The sequence below is a fragment of the Nyctereutes procyonoides genome, unplaced genomic scaffold, assembly GCF_905146905.1.
Source record: "Nyctereutes procyonoides isolate TBG_1078 unplaced genomic scaffold, NYPRO_anot_genome, whole genome shotgun sequence".
Taxonomy (NCBI): Eukaryota; Metazoa; Chordata; class Mammalia; order Carnivora; family Canidae; genus Nyctereutes; species Nyctereutes procyonoides.
The window spans coordinates 12,573,354-12,593,700 of NW_026575035.1; the positions used below are offsets into that span (position 1 = coordinate 12,573,354).

General features: G+C 33.2%; 1 protein-coding gene across 2 annotated transcripts in view; it reads left to right on the forward strand.

Moving 5' to 3' along the window:
* Positions 1–20,347, forward strand: part of ARFGEF1 (ADP ribosylation factor guanine nucleotide exchange factor 1) — a 143,164-nt gene that overhangs the window by 64,918 nt on the left and 57,899 nt on the right. For both annotated transcript variants that reach the window (XM_055318214.1, XM_055318213.1), the window contains exons 8-10: positions 11,036–11,211; positions 12,307–12,440; positions 15,767–16,001. In XM_055318214.1, coding sequence (XP_055174189.1) covers positions 11,036–11,211; positions 12,307–12,440; positions 15,767–16,001 — 545 coding nt within the window. The remainder of the gene's footprint in view (positions 1–11,035; positions 11,212–12,306; positions 12,441–15,766; positions 16,002–20,347) is intronic.

Below are 20,347 nucleotides of genomic sequence, written 5' to 3' on the forward strand. Positions count from 1 at the left end.
ACTAAGAGGTGGAATGATTAGAATTATGTTTTAAGAAACTAGGTGGGGAAGTAGAAAGTACAGTAGGAAATCAGTATAATGGAATCCTCAATACGACAGAAACAGTGGAAATGGAGACGAAAACGTGAATGAGAAGTGAGATAGACTTTACAGCTGGGATCCCTGGGTGGCTCAGCGGTTTAGCGCCTGCCTTTGGCCCAGGGCGCGATCCTGGAGTGTCAGGATCGAGTCCCATGTCGGGCTCCTGGCATGGAGCCTGCTTCTCTGCCTGTGTCTCTGCCTCTCTTTCTCTCTCTATGTCTATCATGAATAAATGAATAAAATCTTAAAAAAAAAAGAAGACTTTGCAACTGATTAAATATCTAGGTGACAAAGAGAAATTATGAGGTATCTCAAAGATCCCCAAGATACCTCAGGGTTTTGTTACTCACTAGAAGGACTCAGGACTCCTCATATAGTTATATTCACCACTAGAATTTTTACTGTGTGAAGGTACAGTACAAAATCATCAGGAAGAGGGCAACCCGAGTGGCTCAGCAGTTTGGCACCGCCTTCAGCCCTGGGCATGATCCTAGAGTCCCGGGATTGAGTCCCACGTCAGGCTCCCTGAATGGAGCCTGCTTCTCCCTCTGCTTGTGTCTTTGCCTCTCTGTGTGTCTCTCATGAATGAATGAATGAATGAATGAATGAATGAATGAATAAATAAATAAATAAATAAATAAATAAATAAAATCTTTAAAAAAAAATCATCAGAGAAAAAAGGTATATGGGGCAATGCCTGAAAGGAAATCAGATGCATACTTCAAGGAATCCTCTCCCAGTAAAGTCACACAGGAGGCTTTTAATTCTTCCACATCAGGGCAGCTCATTAGACCTGTATCCAGAGTTATATAGGCTCCTTCTGCCCAAATTTCAGATTTCCACAAGGAAAGCTGCTTTTCAGCATAAACCATATTGTTTGTACAAATAGTTTAGGTATGGTGAACCACTCTTAATAGTTCTGGGAATAGTGGGAACCCTTCCAAAATAAAATAAATTCCTGGGTGCTAGCGAAGGCCCAACCTTGAAAGCAGGCCTTTCTAAGGATAGGCAGTCTCAGACCTGCTGTGTTAACTCTTCCCTCCATGGGTAGTCTGCCAGTTTCTGAGCCTAAATGGCAGGTGGATGGTTGTAGAGTTGGTAGAATTCAATCATGTTGGAGGAGAAGTTGGCTTGGGGGAAAAAATACTAGTTTCTATTTTGGCATACTAAATTTGACCTTCTGGTGCCCTATTCATATGGGAATTTTGTGAAATGTACTTCATAAACATAGAACAGAAACAGAAACATAGAAATCCAGCCTAAGATACCAAGGCAGATGCTATACATAGGAGTCAATTCTATTAAAATTAGTAGTTGAAGCCATAAGATCATTGAATGAGAAAGTATAGAGACTGTAAAGAAGAGGCTGTGATCTTGGGGAATATGAATTTTAAAACAAATTTTAAAAGCCCTATAAACTTACCATGAGGGAAGAAAGAGTATTATGTACCCATACATTCTTTAAAAGTTTAATAATATATCCAAGGGGATGGGAAATTACATTCCATGAACCAGATTTGGCCCATTGCCCGTTTTTGTAAATGTTTTCTTGGAACACATGCTCGTTTGTTTACGTATTGCCTATACTGGCTGTCTTTGCACTACAAAAGTAGAACTAAGTAGTTGCAACAGACCATATGCCTTCAAAGCCTAAAATGTTTACTAACTGGCCCTTTGCAAAAAACTTCACCAGTCTCAAATACATATTAATTCAGAGTGTGAAGTGAAATTTCTCTCATTTTTATTCAACTTTTTACTTAGAGCATTTTCAAACCTAGAGAAAAGTCCAAAGAACAGTATAGTGAACCCCTGTGTATGCCCTTTCTCTAGATTCACTGGTTGTTAAGAATTTTGGAACATTTATTTTATGTGTCTTTAAATGGACCTACATACATTCATATATGTAAATATGTGAGTTTTTCCCATCTTTGCTGAACCTTTTAAAAATTGGTTATGTATATCTTGATACTTCTAAATACTTCAGCATATATCTTCTAAGAATAAAGGCATTCTCATACATAACCATAATTCATTTTCACACCTAAGAAAATTAACACTATTTCAAGAATATCTAATATAAATACTACATTTTAAAACGTTCCCAAATTCCCAAAATGTCTCTCTTACATCTTTTTTTTTTTCCTTTTCTTTTTTAAATGCGGGACCTGATCTGAGTACACTTTCGCTGCATTTGGTTTTGTCTCTTTGGTCTCCTTAGTTTAGAACAAGTCTTCTTGCTCCTTCATAACATTTACCTTTTTTAAAAGAGTATGAAATTCTCTTGTAGAATATTACACATTTTGAGTTGATATGACAGTTTCCTGATTTAGTTTAAATGTATTTGACAGGAATACTGCATAGGTAATGTTGGTACCTCTTAATACATCATGTTATGTTAATTGGTGTATAACAACAAGTTACTCCTATTAGTGATGTTTGATCACTTGGTTAAGATGATGATGACCAGCTCTCTTCATTGTAAAGGAGCATTTTTCCCTTTATAACTGTAGTTGACATTTCAACGAATGACATGCATTGGAACTGCATGGATCTACTATATGTGGATTTTTTTTCCCCATAAATATAGTCCTGTGAATGTATTTTCTCATTGATTTTCTTAATTTTTCTCTAGTCTGCTTGATTATAAGAATTATAGTATATAATAATGCAACATGAAAAATATGTGTTAATCAACTATATGTTATCAGTAAGGTTTCTGAGCAGCAGTAGGCTCTTAGTAGTTAAGTTTTGGGGAGCCAAAAAATTACACAGCTTTTCAACTACACCACAGGTTGGTGCCCCTAACCCCTCTGTTGTTCAAGGATCAACTGAAATATAAAATAATTGGAGAATAATACTTTGAGATCATAGGATCCATTCATTTAGTGGTTTTAGCATCCATTGATGATCCTTGATTTACTTAGATGTTGCATTGGTTAAAAATAGTGATTTCATAATTTCAACATTAATTGACAACTTTTTTTTTTTTAATTGACAACTTTTCTGTGGACAAGACCTCTTCTCCTTTAAAAAAAATAATACTGTGAGCTCATGAAGTCTTTTGTTATTCAATGTATTCTAATCATTTGCCATTATTCTTTGTTCCTGATCTGGGCATTAGGAATGGAGCTCCTTTGTCTTTCTGATGTAATCTATTATCTTATGAGCATTTCCTTCTTTTCTGGAACAGCAGTATGTTTTAAGTTAAATGTTCAACTTTCCCTTTCCTCTGACCTTGAATCGGTTACTTCTTTAAGGAGTTTTTGTTCTTTTTAGTGGACAGTTGTATTTAGAGACTAGGTGTACTACTCATTGCTACTGAGGTGTCATTACTTCTTAGCCTTTCCAGTGTACAGAAATAGGGTGATCTACAGTCACAAGTTCATATTGATAGTTCCAGTTCACATTCAAAGCCACTAGATTTCTCTTCATCCTTCTGATATTTCATATTTGTATCTCTCTCTTCCCCAGTTAAAAACCCAAGTTCTCAGCAACAATGTACCATTACCAGCAACGACTTACTAATTTAAAGTTCAAAATTCTTTTGTATGTGTGTATTTAGAGTATGTCCTACTAAGAGTAAATAATAGCTATGCTATATGCAATAACACAGTTTACAATAGTAAACTGTATTAACTTTTATTGATTTAATTTTATTTATTTGAAGATCACTTGCATGAATCAAAGTAAAAATTATATAAAACATTAATTCAGAATTCTTCCATCCATTCCTTCCTTTGCTGACCTAGTTTCCATAGGTAGCCACTTTCATTAGCTTTTAGTTTATCCTTTGTTTTGTGTTTGTGTGTGTGTGAATTTCCCCCAGACTAACAAGCAGGTACTTAACATTATTTCTCTTTCTTTTTGGCAAAACACTATGTCTTCTCCCTTTTTTTGTCTTCCTTTTTTTCACCTAATATTTACTAGAAATCCTTTTATTTTAGGTGATGGTTGATAGAGATTTTCCTTATTTTTTCTCTTGGCTCACTCTCTGCATAATACTCTATCATGTGGACATGTCATAGTTGACTCAACCAGTCCATTACTAACAGGAACTTTGGTTGTTTCCAATGTTTTGCTATTACTAGTAATGCTTCAGTGAATAACCCCTTACATCTGTATTGTTTCTTACTTGTGGGGGTTTATCTTGGTGAAAGATTCATAGAAGTGAGATTACTGGGTCAAGTGGTAAATGAATGTGAAGATTAATTAGCTATTGCTGAATTTCCCTTCATAGATATTGTACCATTTTGCGGTCTTATTTTTTATTTGTACCATTTTGCATTCTTACCAGCAATGTACCTGTTTCTCCATAATTGCCAGTGGAATTTAAAGTTTTGAAATTTTGCCAGCCTGTTAGGTGAGAAACCTATCTTAGTCTATTTTTTTTTTAATTCTAGTATATTTAATGTTCAGTGTTACATTAGTTTCAGGTGTACAATATAGTGATTCAGCAATTCAATACATTATTCAGGGCTCATCCTGTTAGTGTACTCTTAATCCCTTTTACCAGTTTCACCATCTGTTAACCATTAGTTCTCCATATTTAAATAGAGTCTGGTTTTATGTTTGTCTCTTTCTTCTTTGTCCATTTGTTTTATTTCTTAAATTCCACATATGAGTGAAATCATATAACATTTATCTTTTTCTCACTTATTTCACTTAACATAATATCCTCTAGATCTATCCATGTTGTTGCAAATGGCAAGATTTCATTCTTTTTTAGGGCTAAGTAATACTCCATTGTGTATATATACTACATCTTCTTCATTTCTTAGTTTGGTTTTAATTTGAATTTCTATGTCAGTGAGATTAAATATTATATCAGATATTTGGGCCATTGTATTTCTTTTTTTTTAGTGAATCATCTATGCATATCTTTTGTTCATCTATCAGATTTTAATTTTTCTGTTATCTTTTATTTTTTCCCTTAGTTTTTAAGAATTCTTTTTATATTAGGATTCTGAGATATATTTTACAAATAATTTCTCTCATTTTATTGTTTGTCAAGTCTTTTGACTTTGATATGGTGTTTTTTGCTCTGCAGGAGTTGTGTTCTTTTTTCTTAAATATTGTTCATGCATGTCTGCATACATGTTTTAAAATCTAAACGGGAACACACTGTACTTACTGTTTTATAATCTGCTCTTTCAAATTCTGTAGTTTCCATTTTATGTCAGTTTGTATTTTATTACACTGATGGTCCATAATTTATTTAAATAATCTCCTATTAATACTAACATTTAGATTATTTCCAGGGTTTTGTTCTTTTATTTACACTACTCTGAGGAGCATTCTTGTTATAGATATCTTTTAGCGCTTTAGGATCAATTTATTAAAAGAATACTTTTGAAAAAGGAATACTTCTTTTTTTTATATATTTTTTTAAATTTTTATTTATTTATGATAGTCACAGAGAGAGAGAGAGAGAGGCAGAGACATAGGCAGAGGGAGAAGCAGGCTCCATGCACCGGGAGCCCGACGTGGGATTCGATCCTGGGTCTCCAGGATCGCGCCCTGGGCCAAAGGCAGGCACTAAACCACTGCGCCACCCAGGGATCCCGAAAAAGGAATACTTCGATCAAAATGTATGATCATTTAAAATTTATACACAGTGCTTTGTTTAATATCGCTTTACTGGATGGATTATTTCTTACTGTTTTTGTACTTTGTGTTTCTTTGATCACTGGCAGGGTCAAAACACAGGCAGCAGTCATTATTTTTGTAGGTCAAATATTGGTAGTTTCATGGTCCAGCTGAATAACCAGGGGCTATTTATACTTTTCTAAACTGCCTATTCATGACTTTTGCCTGTTTTTCCTTTTAGTTTTTTGATTTGTTTGTTTTTATTTCAAGGATTGTTCACATCAAGAAACTAGCCCTTATTCAGTGTAATGTAAATATTATTTTCTAGTCAGTTTTTGTTTTGTTTTCATTTTGTTCGGCATTTGCTTATGTTATTCCAAGCAGATATTTGACCACACATAAAAAATTTAACAAATATTGTCTTTTTCTGTTTTTTTTTTTTTTTCTTAAAGATTTTATTTATTTATTCATGAGAGACAGAGAGGCAGAGACATAAGCAAAGGGAGAAGCAGGCTCCTTACAAGAAGCCCAATGCAGGACTCGATCCTGGGACTCCAGGATCATGCCCTGGGCCAAAGGCAGATGCTCAACTGCTGAGCCACCCAGGCGTCCCAAATACTGTCTTTTTCTTTGTGAATTCTGTTTTTGTCTTGCTAAGAATGGATTTTACCACCTCAAGATTACAGAAATATTCTGCCAATACATTTTTCTAATATTTTTGTTTTTATTTTATTTTTTAAAGATTTTATTTATTCATGAGAGACACAGAGAGAGAGGCAGAGACACAGGCAGAGGGAGAAGCAGGTTTCATGCAGGGAGCCCGATGCAGGACTCGATCCCAGGACTCCAGGATCACGCCCCTGGGCTGAAGGCGGCGCACTAAACCGCTGAGCCACCCAGGCATCCCGTATTTTTGTTTTTATTTTCTGAATTTAGATCTTTAATTCATCTGAAATTGATTTTTCTGTATAGTATGTGATTGCATAGCTAACCAACAGAATCCTGTCTTTCCCAATTAATTTGAAATTCCAGTTTTATCCTACATGATTCTGCTTGAGTTTCCTTTACAGTAACATTGAGCTATTTATTTATTATCTAGTGTTGAATTGTTTAAAATATTCTAATTTTATAGTACACTTTGATTTCTGTAGTGCAAGTCCCCAACCCCTGCCAATTTTTTGAGACATCTTTTTATTGTATTTCTACATGACTTTAGAACCCGTTGATTAAATTTAAAAAAATGTTTATTTGGTGTTTGGAATTGTGTGTTAATTTACAAAGTTAACTTGGGGAGATATATCTTCTTTGTAGTACTGAAAATTCTTATCCAGAAACATAAGTTCAGTCAGTCAGATCTTCTGTGTCACTCAGTAAAATTTCATCCTTTGGCTCTTGCACACTTCCTATTAAATTATTTCTATACCTTTGTTTTAGTTTTTTGTTTTTTTTTTTAATTATTCAGGAGAGACAGAGAGGCAGAGATATAGGCAAAGGGAGAAGCAGGCTTCCTGTGGGGATCCTGATGCAGGACTCAATTCCAGGACTTCAAGGTCACACACCCTTAGCTGAAGGCAGACGCTCAACAGCCGAACCACCTAGGCATCCATAGTTTTAGGGTTGTTTTCTTTTTTTTTTTTTAAGATTTTATTTATTTATTCATGAGACACACACACACACACACACACACACACACACACACACGAGGCAGAGACACAGGCAGAGGGAGAAGCAGGCTCTATGCAGGGAGCCCGATGTGGGACTTGATCCTGCGTCTCCAGGATCAGGCCCTGGGCTGAAGGCAGCACTAAACTGCTGAGCCACCCGGGCTGCCCCCTTAGTTTTAGTTTTGATACTATTTTGGATAAATCATTCCCCCCCCCCCTTTCTACTTTATTTTTTTTTCACTTTAACAGTTTTTATTTGAAGTCATATATAAGATTATTTTATTCCTGCATCTTCTCAGTTGTTTCTTCCTTATATTTGCCCTTTTCCTAAATGGTGAGATTTGGCTTTACATCAAGGATGTTTTTGCCATCTTTGTCCGGTTTTAGTCTAGTGTTAACCAGACTTTTTATGCTGGGGTGAAAGCCCATATGGGCAGTTATACCATTCACTTTCTCTGGCTGTATTCGTTCAGTGTAGATGCTGCGTTTCTCCTGTAAACCTGGACTACTTTGCCAATTTGCTGACCTTTGTGGTGTCCTCGCACAAATTGTACTTCATCATTCTTTTGAATGGACGTGGATTGAACGTTGTACTTCTGTTGTCTCAGCTTTTTGTTTTTTTTTTTTGTTGTTGTTTTTTTTTGGGGGCGGGTTTGTCTCAGCTTTTTGGAAAGAAGGGAAGACAATCTTCCTGTGAATGTGGGAAGGCACTTTGAAATACCTTTACCGTTCTTAGTCCAGACAGAAGTCACAAAGGAACTGAGTTTCATTTTTTGGCTGCTGGCACTGGCCACAAAAGGCTCCCACTTCCTAATTTAATTGGAATATAGAAAAACCCTTATTTTTCTATGTTTGTCTTCTACTTATTCACCTTTGAACTCCCATTGTTTCTAAAGGTTTTTTATTTGATTATCTTGGGTTTTCTAGGTGAATGATATATTTTGTCTTAATTTCTTCTTTTTACAGTATATTTATTCCTCATTTTTGTTCTTTTGTTTCTATTATAGAACATTGATTTGAACTTCTAGAAAATACTGAATAGTGTTAATGATGACAAGGAACCTCATTTTGTTTTTGACATTACTGCTGTATTTGACCAGTAAGTTTGATAATTGCTATTGTCTTTTGGAAGATACTCTATCAAATTAAGTGTGGATGTGCGTGGGTATAATTTTACTTTTTTTTAAAGTCAGGATTAACTTGAATTTTATCATGCCAGTGAAAAATACCAGACTAGCAATTATCAAACTTACTGGTGAAATAAAGCAATAATGTTAAAAACATTACATTTGTCTCTTTTTTATATTTTTCATAGAAATTTCAGTGGAATTCATCAAAGGAGAAGTTAATTTTTAGTGGACTCAGTTTACTCCCTTGAAAACAGAAGTCTGCACTTACTTTTAAGGGACAATTGGAGGGAGAATTAAAGGAGAAGACTTAGAGAATAGTAATATCTAACTCTCAAGTATTTTCTGTATATCTATGTATCCCATATGATTTTTATGTGCTTTACTTATGTTTATTCATTTAATCCTTCCCAAACACTGGGATACTTAGGTGTTGTTACTATTCCCTTTTTTTACAGTGAGAAAATTGAGAGATTTTAAGTTAACTTGTAGAAAGCAGTAAAGTGAAGAATATTTTCAATTCTTTGAGAAATTTCCTAGGAAGGGGGGAAAGAAAGTATGAATGAATATTGATTATTCCTCTCAGAAGTGTGAAAAGAAGGAGCAATGGACAGTAGTGGAGGTATAGCAAGAGTTGAAGGAAGATTTTTTTTTTCCAGTGGAAAGATTTGAGTATGTTTTGAGTATTGGAGAAGATTCAGTCATATACATGAGATTGAAAATATAATGTTAAAAGAAAATATTTGAGGGGGGAAGATACTAATGAATGTAAGAAGAGATGGATTTGAGGGTGAATAAATAGTTAACTTGAGAAATACAAAGGAATATTTGAAAGAAAAAGATTGCTGATCTTTTTGGGAAGAACTTTATGGTGGGACAAGGGAAACTGAAATAGCCTATGTTAAATTACCTACCTCTTAGCTAAGTAGAAGGTGAAAGTCCTTTGGTAAGGGAAAGTGGAGGAGGGGCAGTGGGAGGAGATGTAATTAGGTGTTGCGAGAAAGTGAAATAAGTGCTTTGAGGGATGATTATCAATTTCTGATAATTGTTATTAAATTTTTTTATGACTTCTTCCAGAGAATACATTACATATTAAACATTTTTATATATGTAAGATATCTATAATAAATAATATATATATTTTAAAAGTTGTAGCAGTATCTAGCACATAAATACATATATAGTATGCATATAATATATATGTTAAAAGTTACAATAGTATTTAGCATATCTAATATTAGAATGTTAAAGTCTCAAAAGGTCCATGGGAAAACTACTGTTTTGTGTAGTGCAGAGTTCCCCAAAAATATTTTATTACTAAGTATCTTTTTCATGTACCAGTTTTTAATTGTAAAACATACTTTTAAATCATCCAGTTTAATGTATCCAAGGTATTCTAATTTGGAGAGAAGAAAGCATCTTCAGAGTTGGGACACCAGATATATATACTCCTTTCATCACTGAATCAGTTAAAAATTGGGCTCATGTTATCATATACTGACAAAATAATAGCTACCATTTATTGAGAATCAGTTGTGTTCTTCAGTATTATATGTATGTAGGGTATGTGTGTTTCAACGATTCCTCACATTTATTATCTTTGTTGCTGATGAAGAAACTGAGACAAAGAAAGATGAAATAAGTTATCCAGTTAAATGGGGAAACATGATTGAAACACAGAATTTTCATATTCCAAAATTTGCTCCTTTTAGTATATTTCCATTGCTTATAGTTCTCTTTTCTTTTTTTCTTTTTTCTTTTCTTTTTTTTTTTTTATATAGTTCTCTTTTAATTGGTAGTGTGAAATGAGCAATTTCCTGCCAGATGGCTGAGTTATGGCCACAAACATGTATGTATTTCTTTTTTGAAATAACATACATTACATGTAGAGGAGTTATAAGACCTGATATTATTTGCATTATCTGTTCTACTGGAAGTCATTTATTTCTGTTTATATTAATTAAAAGTGTAATTACTCAGAGTGACATGCTGAAAAATATTCAAGGAGTGTAGGCCAATTTTTCCATACCTATGTTCTTTTTTTTTTCCATACCTGTTCTAAGGAATATATTATTAGAGTTATTAATAGGTATTCTAAAAAGAGGAAGAGGAGCTCATGGTAAAACAGATTTTGGAAACACTGCATATTATATAGCCTCTTCAGAGAGCAAATTAAAGGCTATAATAAAGCTATTTCCCAGCATTTCTGTAACTTACTTGATAATGAGATTTTTTTTGGGAAGAAATCTCTCTTATCTTCTTAAGGCTTTAGCATTCATTAGAACCAAGTTTAGTAAATGATAATATAGACTGAAAGTAAGCTTCTGTTTTGGCACATCCCAGTTAGCCTTTCATCAGCTGAGTGTGTTTCCTAGCTAGAGCTACTTAAGGATTATATTTGGATATATTCCAAATGCATACTTACTACTAAGTATGCTAACCTTTAAATGGTGCCAATACATACTATTTCACATTGCTTTTTTGCTACTGTTGCATTTTAAATACTCTTTATCCTTTTTCAGTACACTTCAGTTAAGTCAGATATATTTGCATGCTTTTTTCTTCTTACCATTTTAGATATGGGAGAAAGGACTACTATAAATGCGAGTGCAGATGGCAACGTTGGAACTATAGAAGATGGTAGCGACAGTGAAAATATTCAAGCAAATGGAATTCCAGGAACACCAATTTCTGTTGCATATACACCGTCTTTACCTGATGACAGATTGTCTGTCTCTTCCAATGATACTCAGGTATAAATGGGGGGTAGAGGGTATCTTGTTAATCTTATAGATTTATAGGCTACCAGTACCCTGTGGTGAATATGTCCAGTTGATAATGCTGGCTGATTATAGTTAGGGAAAATAAAAACTTGGGTTTTACTTATTGATATAAATTAAAGCAGTTTATTCCCTAAATATATTGATAACTAAATTCTCAACTCTAAGTTGTTTCGTATGTGTTCACACTTCTCTATGCTCCCCCCCCCATTGAAATTGCATTTAAAAAGACCATTTTTATCATGTATTCATAGGACAATTCTAGTATCATTGGATGAGAATTTTAGAAATCTAGGGAACTTTATCTTACTTTCATTCAGGGCTACAGTGGAATCTATACAATTGTAATGATAACTTCTCCTCATCATCCCTACCCTATAATTTAGTGTGTTCTTATTTTAGGTAAGGGAGTCCTACCCTAAATCATTGCCCTATGTATACGATTCAGATTTCTTGGCTTTGTTGCCTTGACAGTTTCTGTTGTTTTATAAGTATCTGCACAGAGTAGATAAACATAAAATAGGACAAAAACATAAAACACCCAGTGATAGGGAGTGGAAAGTATGGTTTAGGCCATGGGTGAGCTATCTTGTCAGGGTATGATGTGCCAGATTTTGTTAAATATTGGTATGAACTGGATAAATTCCATGATCTTTTTTTGGTGGCAAAGAGAGAATATTTTTAAAGAGTATATTTTTGGGGGTGTCTGGGTGACTCGGTTGAGCATCTGCCTTTGGTGCAGGTCATGACCCTGGGGTCCTGGGATCAAGCCTGGAGTCAGGCTCCCTGCTCACTGGGGAGTCTATTTCTCCCTCTCCTTTTGCCATTCCCTCTACCCATGTGCATGCTCTCTCTCTCTCTCTCATATAAAAATCCTTATTAAAAAAATAATTTATTTTTAAGGTATTAATTTATTGCAGGGGAGGAGGGTGGTATGTCAAACTAAAGAGAAACGGTTTAGCAAATTCCTCATCTCATTTCTCCTCCAACAGAACCCCCTCCATAGAAGGCTGAAATGATTTTATACTGGCAAATGTCTTTATTTACATGGTATGTTAATTTGTTTAGGAATCTGGAAATTCTTCAGGACCTTCACCTGGTGCTAAGTTTTCCCACATTTTACAAAAGGATGCCTTTCTAGTATTCAGGTCATTGTGTAAACTGTCCATGAAACCACTATCAGATGGACCACCAGATCCAAAGTAAGTTATTAGCTAGTCTTGAAAAATACAGTTTTTTAAACTTGAAACTTAACTTACTATAAGATAGATAGTCTTTGGATTTTCTTTTGTTCTTCTTGTCCTGTAGAAACATCAAAAATATAAACTGGGATTATTTTGCTTTTTAAGAAATGTATTTGAAAAACAGTTCCAAAATTGCTAGATACCTTATACTGTTTCCCAAAGCATACCAATAGCATTAGAGAATTGTACCTGGTTGAACAATTGAAAGAATTCTTATTTCGGTATTATAAGAAACTTTGGAGTTAATGTAGCCCTGTTACATGCAGATTCATGCTAGGTTTCTGAAAGCTACCAGTTGAAAGGTAATAAAACCTAAGAGAAATTTTAAAATTCATGATGAAAGATACTACATATTCATTAAGGTCTGAAAAATGTCCTAATGTGATACCTTTCTCTGTGGGAAGCAGGAAGTACTTTGAGATAGAAGTCACTTACCTGATTCCTGTCAAATATATTAGTTTAAACTGTAGGAAAGTGCCATTTTTGTAAGCCATAAATCTCAAATATCTTTCATTTCATATGAGTCAAATGTAACTAATTTTTGCTTGAGACCAAGTTTGGGTACTGTTAGCCATGCCTGCCTAACGTTGCAACATGATGTAATACAGCATGACAATTCTAGGAGAACTTTTTGGAGAAAGAAGTTTTAAAGAAGGGCTGAGTGGCTTTGAGAAAAGGATATTGAAATAGGGGGAGATGTAAGCAATACTACTTCATTTTTTAAGACTTTAGAGCATTTCAGTTTCTAAATGTCACCTAAGAAGAAAGATTAGACACAGTTATAATAAAAACTTTATAAGTTTTGGGAAACCACATTTGTTCTATTTTTTATTTTGTCACACTATACTGATTCAGTGAGAAACATTTTTAGGCCCTAAAGCCTAAAATTCTAAAATCTTTAGGCTCAAATCCTGAGAGTCAGAAATAGAACATTGATATTTTTATATTTTGGAAATATAAACTGTACAGAAAAAGGATTAGGGTTGTTAGTTTGCAGTAAAAACTTGATTATACCCTGTGTATAAGAATACAAATTTTTTAAATTTCTTATTCTGTGAAGGGAAAAATAACCATGTCATTGCAAATTGCTGAAGACTTACTTTAAGGAGGAAATAACTTAAGAATTTTGTATTATTGCTGAAGGTCATCTTTGCCATGATTCAAAAATGCTATTAACCTTAAAAGTCTCAGATGTTTAGTTTTCCAAATCAATTTTTAAAAAAATGTGTTTTGAAAAACTGTAAGCAGAAAAGGGAGAGTTCTTTGAAGTGTCTACAACAAAAAGAAATTACATGATTTTAAGGAGTATTCTTTTGGGGGTGGGGCTTCCTTTAGCACCTTATAAAGAATAATCTAGTTTTGGAGAGCAGCAATCTTTAATATTACAAAAGATTCTTATGAGGAATAATGTAAATTAGTTCTACTTAGTGGATGTAAACCAAATATTTAGGAAATTTTGTTTGAACATAAGAAAAATATCTTTTTGGTCATCAGGGACATTAAACATTGCAATTGAATATGGAAGAAATCAAATTTTCCATCCCTAGAAATTGTTCATTTTCCAAAGGGAATATATGGTTTTCTTACCTTGAATGATTTCTTTCTCCAAAATTAATGACTTGTAGTTATATCATTTTCTCTTTTGCCTTGTTTCTCTTGATATTTTGTGATCTTGCTGAGATGATGTTTCGGGAAATGTTAAGTTTGAATTATAATTTGAAACTACCCTGTGAAAAACTGTAGACCTGAAATTTCTAGCTGCTTTTGCCTGTAAAAATGTACATAAGACAATCCTTTGATTATTTTTTCATAATAAAATGCCTTATAGATAGTAGGTACTTAATAAATGTTTAAATGGTGCATGAATAAATCCACGAGTTGTATTGAGCACATACTATGTACAAGGCAGTTTGTTAGAGCTGAGGATACAAAAATAAAACATAACAAAAACTTATGTGCAGGTTTTAATAACTATTGGAATTGAGAAAAAATGATACAATAGCTAGGCTAGAAAGTAGTAGTAATACAAAATCCTTGGAAGCCTTCAACATGAAGGGAAAATATTTCACCCATGTCATATTTTCCTGTAGCTATTCATAATCTTTCTTCTCACTGTTTCTAACTTGATTTATTTAAACATTTTTTTTGGCAGGGGGTGTATATTTGTTGCACATAGTCATAGATTCAGAGGTATAGCCATCTTGGAAAGTTGATATGTAATAATTAGCAAGTGATGATATTATTGGTTTCACTTTTATTTCAAAGATGGCAATATATTTGTGATTCCCATTTACATGAAATTAAATATTTCTTGTTAGAGTTTCTTAGTCTTTGAAATACTCAGCCCTTAAAGCCATAACATTTTTAAGACAGAAATCAGGAACAATTAAGTTTACTATCCGTGGTGTGAATGTGATTGATACAGCATTTGAAAAAAAATAGAAGAATTAGCTGCTAAAGCATTTAAGCGTGTTCTATATTTGAAAAGTTGCCTGGGATCCAGTCTTGGTCTATTGGCCTTAAGAAACTTGTTTTAATGGGAGAAAAATTATATGTGTGAAATCTGATAATTATAATGCTCTAGATACTGATCAGAATATGGCTTAGTATATTGATCAGAAAAAAAGTGAAAATTTAAGCTGAAAAGGTGGATTTTTGCATTTCATTATTATGTTTAGAATAAATGGTAAACTGTTAAGAGATAGAAATGTTCTAAAAGCCTTTATTTTTCAAAAAAGAAAATACCTTTAAATGGTTATTGAAAAAATAAGCTTGAAGTAGTCCTATATAACTTATTCATGCAACTGGAACTTTTTATTTTGTTTAGGGTTTTTGAGTAACATACCTAGGAAAAAAGTACATTATATACTAAACTATTAAATGTTATATACTGTGGAACTATTATATACTAAATAACGGCACATAATCTGGGAAGTTCATGATGATTTCTAAAAGGTAAAATACACTGTGAAAGAAAGGAACAAGGAATAAATCTTTATTTTTCTTGTCCAAAGGAACAATAGGTTGATTTTAAATATATGTGAATGATTGTTTTTCCATATAAAAAGCTTGTGAAATTATGTAGTACTTGAGAACATAAGTGGAACTACTCATTATTAGTGGCAAAGCATATTTGTGTACTGTACTTTTTTAATGTGGTAGAGTTTTCTTCTCCATTTAAAAGTGAATGAAATTATGTGGTACCAGGAAATATCTTTGAACAGCCTTTTATTACCTTAATGCTAAATATGTCCATATACTGTGCCTTCTTTTTTACATTTTAGGTCTCATGAGTTACGATCCAAGATTCTTTCATTGCAGTTACTTCTATCCATTCTGCAGAATGCAGGACCTGTTTTCAGGACAAATGAGATGTTTATTAATGCTATTAAACAGTATCTGTGTGTTGCACTCTCAAAAAATGGAGTCTCATCTGTTCCAGAAGTTTTTGAGCTTTCTCTTTCCATATTTCTCACTTTGTTGTCAAACTTCAAGACACATCTGAAGATGCAAATTGAGGTATGTTCTGCATTTAGGTATTGTTGGGTATTTCATTTGTTTCATGTTTTAAATCAGATTATTGATCCCCTAGAAACTTTTTCAGAATGTAAAATAATAATATTTGTGTATTGTCAGGTACAGTTGACCATTGAACAATACTGCTTTGAGCTGGGTAGGCTCACTTATATGTAGATTTTTTTCAATAAGGTACAGTACTGTAAATGTATTTTCCTCCTCCTTAGAATTTTTTTTCTTAATGATTTTCTTAGTAACATTTTCTTTTCTCTAGTTGATTGTAAGAATATGGCATATAATACATGTAATGTACAAAATATGTGTTGAATGTTTATGTTGTCAGTAGACTTGTGGTCAGTAGTAGGCTAGGCTATTAGAACTTAAGTTTTTTGGAGAGCCAGAGTTATATGTGGATTTTCAATTGCAGGGATCAGTAACCCTAACCCTCACATTGTTCAAGGGTCAGCTCTGCTGTTTTTATTTTTCATTTACTCATTCGACTAACATGTGCTTATGAAGTACTAAGCACCAGGTAAGTGCTAAGAATACAAAATCAAATTAAAACACAGCCTCTGCCTTCATGGAATTTATACTGGTTGAATGAATGATTCTCTGGATGTTTTGAGGTAATTTGGTCCTCGCAATAATTTTGCCATTGTTTATATGGTATGTAATAGTGAATTTGGTTATCTTAAAAGAAAGCTCTAAACATATACTTTATCTACATGGTTTTAAGCCATCTAAGTTTTGGGCACTTTAGAGAGGCTGTTGAGATGGTTTATATTTTTAGTGTTATATTTTAGGAATTTGAAATTTTGATTTTTGCTTTGTATTATTTTTCTAATGTGCAAATGATAAATTATCATTTTCCTAGAGATTTGAGGTGGGTAGAACAATCCTATTATACTTTATTATTAATTTTCTACAGTATCTATTATAATTTGCATAGAATATTATGGAAATAAGACAGAATAAGGCCTTGGTATTTTAACTGAAAAGTTTTTAAACTGGGGCCAAATTTTGAACAGGAAACATTTCTGGTGCATGTATATTGTCAATTTTAGTTTGTCTTATGTCTATTAAAATAATGGAAGGCATTTAACTAGGAACAGTTGCTATTTTTTGATAGTTTTCCCATTATCTTCAGGAGTTACAATTAAAAGAGATTTAAAAAAAAACTTTTGGAACTTTTACTTCCATACTAACCCAAAAGTCTTTCATGTGATAGATAATAAAGCATTTAAATTGCCATTACATCATTTTAGAAGACTGTGCATTTATTTACTTAGAGATTTCTGAACACTGGGACTTAATTTCTTTAAGTAGTTTAGTAGACTGAAATATAAATTCTTAGGGAGCAGCTATCACAAAGATCATTTAAATTGAGATTACTATTTTTGTAGATTAAATTTGATATACAAAACTTTTGGAAGCACAAATTTAAAAGAAAATACTGGTAAGAAGTTTCCTTTCTCGTCAGATGGTAGATTCTCATTACAAAATTGTTGTAATACTGATTTGTATGTTTAAAGAGATCAGGTTTATTTCACGGATCAAACAAGACAAGTGTAGATACGCTTTTGAAAACACTAAACACATTCAAATGCGAGATAAGCTATGTTCTAGTTGGAGAAAACAAAGCCAAAAAACCTAAATTTGCAAAGCAACATTAAAATTGTTATTACTTGGGACACCTTGGTGGCTCAGTGGTTGAGCCTTTGCCTTTGGCTCAGGTCGTCATCCCCGGGGTCTTGGGATTGAGTCCCGCATAGGGCTCCTGCAGGGAGCTTGCTTCTCCGTCTGCCTCTGCCTTTCTTTCTGTGTCTCTCATGAATAAATAAATAAAATCTTGTAAAAAAAAATAAAAAAACGAAAGCAAGCATAGGTCATTTTATTCACAAGACAAAAAAAAATCACACCTTGAAAAAAAAAAGATTGCTATTACATAAATGTTCATATTTTGAGAATATTCATTTCAGAGTTTCTATAATGTGATTTTTTCCACAGACATTAACTTACATGTCTACATCAGAAAATAGTTAATACACAACTTTCCAAGAAAATATTTGCAAAGTGTTTATGATATTGCTGTTACACTACATGTATTATATTTTCAGTGCTCTATAAACCTTTAAAAATTGGTTTTTTAGAGCCCCTGTTGATGGGCATGTTGTCTTAAATTACAATAGGCTATTGCTTGTTAGTACGATTTGATAACTCAAAGAGAGTAAAGTTTTTATTTTCCTCTTTTTCCAAATGTAGGGGTTTTATTTATTCCACAATTTGGAGAGTTCTAAACTTTCTTTTTATTTGTTTGTTTAGTATAATTGATGTTAACAATATTATACTAGTGTCAGTTGTACAACAGGGATTTAACATTTGTGTACATTATAGGATGGTCACTGCAATAAGTCTAATTACTACCTGTTACCTTACAAAGTTAATGCAAAATTATTAACTATATTCCCCATGTTGTGTATTACATCCCCATCACTTGTTTCATAAATGGCAGTTTTTCCTCTTACTCCCTTACACCCATTTTGTACCTCCACATCCTCACCCCTCTGACACCTACCAGCTTGTTCTCTGTATCTGAGTCAGAGCTTTGTTTTCTTTTGTTTTTGTTTTTTGGACTCCAAATGTAAGTGAAATCATGGTAGTATTTGTCTTTTCTGCCTTATTTCACTTAGCGCAGTAACTGCAAGATAAATCCATAATGTTGCAGATGACAAGATTTAAATTCTTTTTAAATGGTAGTATTTGTCTTAAATTCTTTTTAAATGGTAGTATTTGTCTTTCTCTGCCTTATTTCACTTAGCGTAGTACCTGCAAGATAAATCCATAATGTTGCAGATGACAAGATTTAAATTCTTTTCTTTGGCTGAAATGTATTCCATTGGATGTATGTCTGTCTTCTTTACCCATTCATGCACAGTGAGATTGTTTCTCAGTATTCTCTGTTCTTAAATAATGCTGCAATAAACATAGGCAGCCTGTATATTTTCTAATTAGTATTTTCATTTCTTTGTTTAGATACCCATTAGTGGAATTGCTGGGTTATATAGTCACTCTAGTTTTAATTTTTTGAGGAAATGCCATACTGTTTTCCATAGTGGCTATACCAGTTTACATTTCCACCAATAGTGCACAGGAGTTCCCTTTTCTCCACATCCTCACTAGCACTTATTTCTTATCTTTTTGATAATAGCCATTCTCACAAGTGTAGGGATATCTCATTGTGGTTTTGATGTGCATTTTCCTCATGGCTAATGATGGTGAGCATCTTTTCATGTGCTTGTTGGCCATCTATATTTGTCTCCTTTGGAAAAATGTCTATTCATATCCTCTGCCTATTTTTTAATTGTTTTTTGCTATTAAGCTGTATAAATTCATTATATATTTCAGTTATTACCCCTTGTTAAATATATTATTTGTAAATGTTTTCTTCTATTTAGTAGGTTGCCTTTTTGTCTCATTAGTGGTTTCCTTAGCTGTGCAGGAGCTGTTTAGTTTATACAGTCCTATTTGTTTATTTATGCTTTTGTTTCCCTTGCCTCTGGAATTAGATCCAAAAAGACATTACTAAGGCTGATGTCAAGAAGCTTACCACCTATATTGTTTCTAGGAGTTTTATGATTAAAGGTCTTACACTAAAGTCTTTAATCCATTTTGAGTTAATTTTTATACTATACGTGGTGTAAGATAGTGGTTAAGTTTCATCATTTCACATGTAGCTGTCCTGTTTGTCCAACACCAGCAATTAAAGACACTGATTACTGATTTAATCTCCTTACTAGTAATTGGTCTATTCAGATTTTCTATTTCTTCCTGATTCAGTCTTGGAAGAATTTATCCATTTCTTCTAGGTTGTCCCATTTGTTGATATATAATTGTTCATAGCAGTCTTTTGTGATCCTTTGTATATTGGTGGAATCCACTGTAACCTCCTATTTCATTTCTGATTTTATTTGAGCCCTGTCTTTTTTTTTTTCTTGGGGAGTTCACCTGTGGATTTGTGAATATATGTTATCTTTTCAGAGGATTAACTCTTTATTGATAATTTCTATTGTCTTTTTAGTTTTTCTTTCATTTATTTCCACTGTGATCTTTATTATTTACTTCCTTCTACAAAGTTTAGGTTCCATGTGTTCTTTTTAAAAAATTCCTTTAGATGTAAAGTTGTTCATTTGATATTTCTCTTGTTTATTGAAGTAGGCTTCTATTGCAGTGATTCCCATCTTAGGACTGCTTTTGCCGCTACATCCTATAGATTTTGGTATGTTATATTGGCTTTCATTTGACTCAAGGTAGTTTTTGATTTCTCCTATGACTCAGTTGTTCAGTAACAT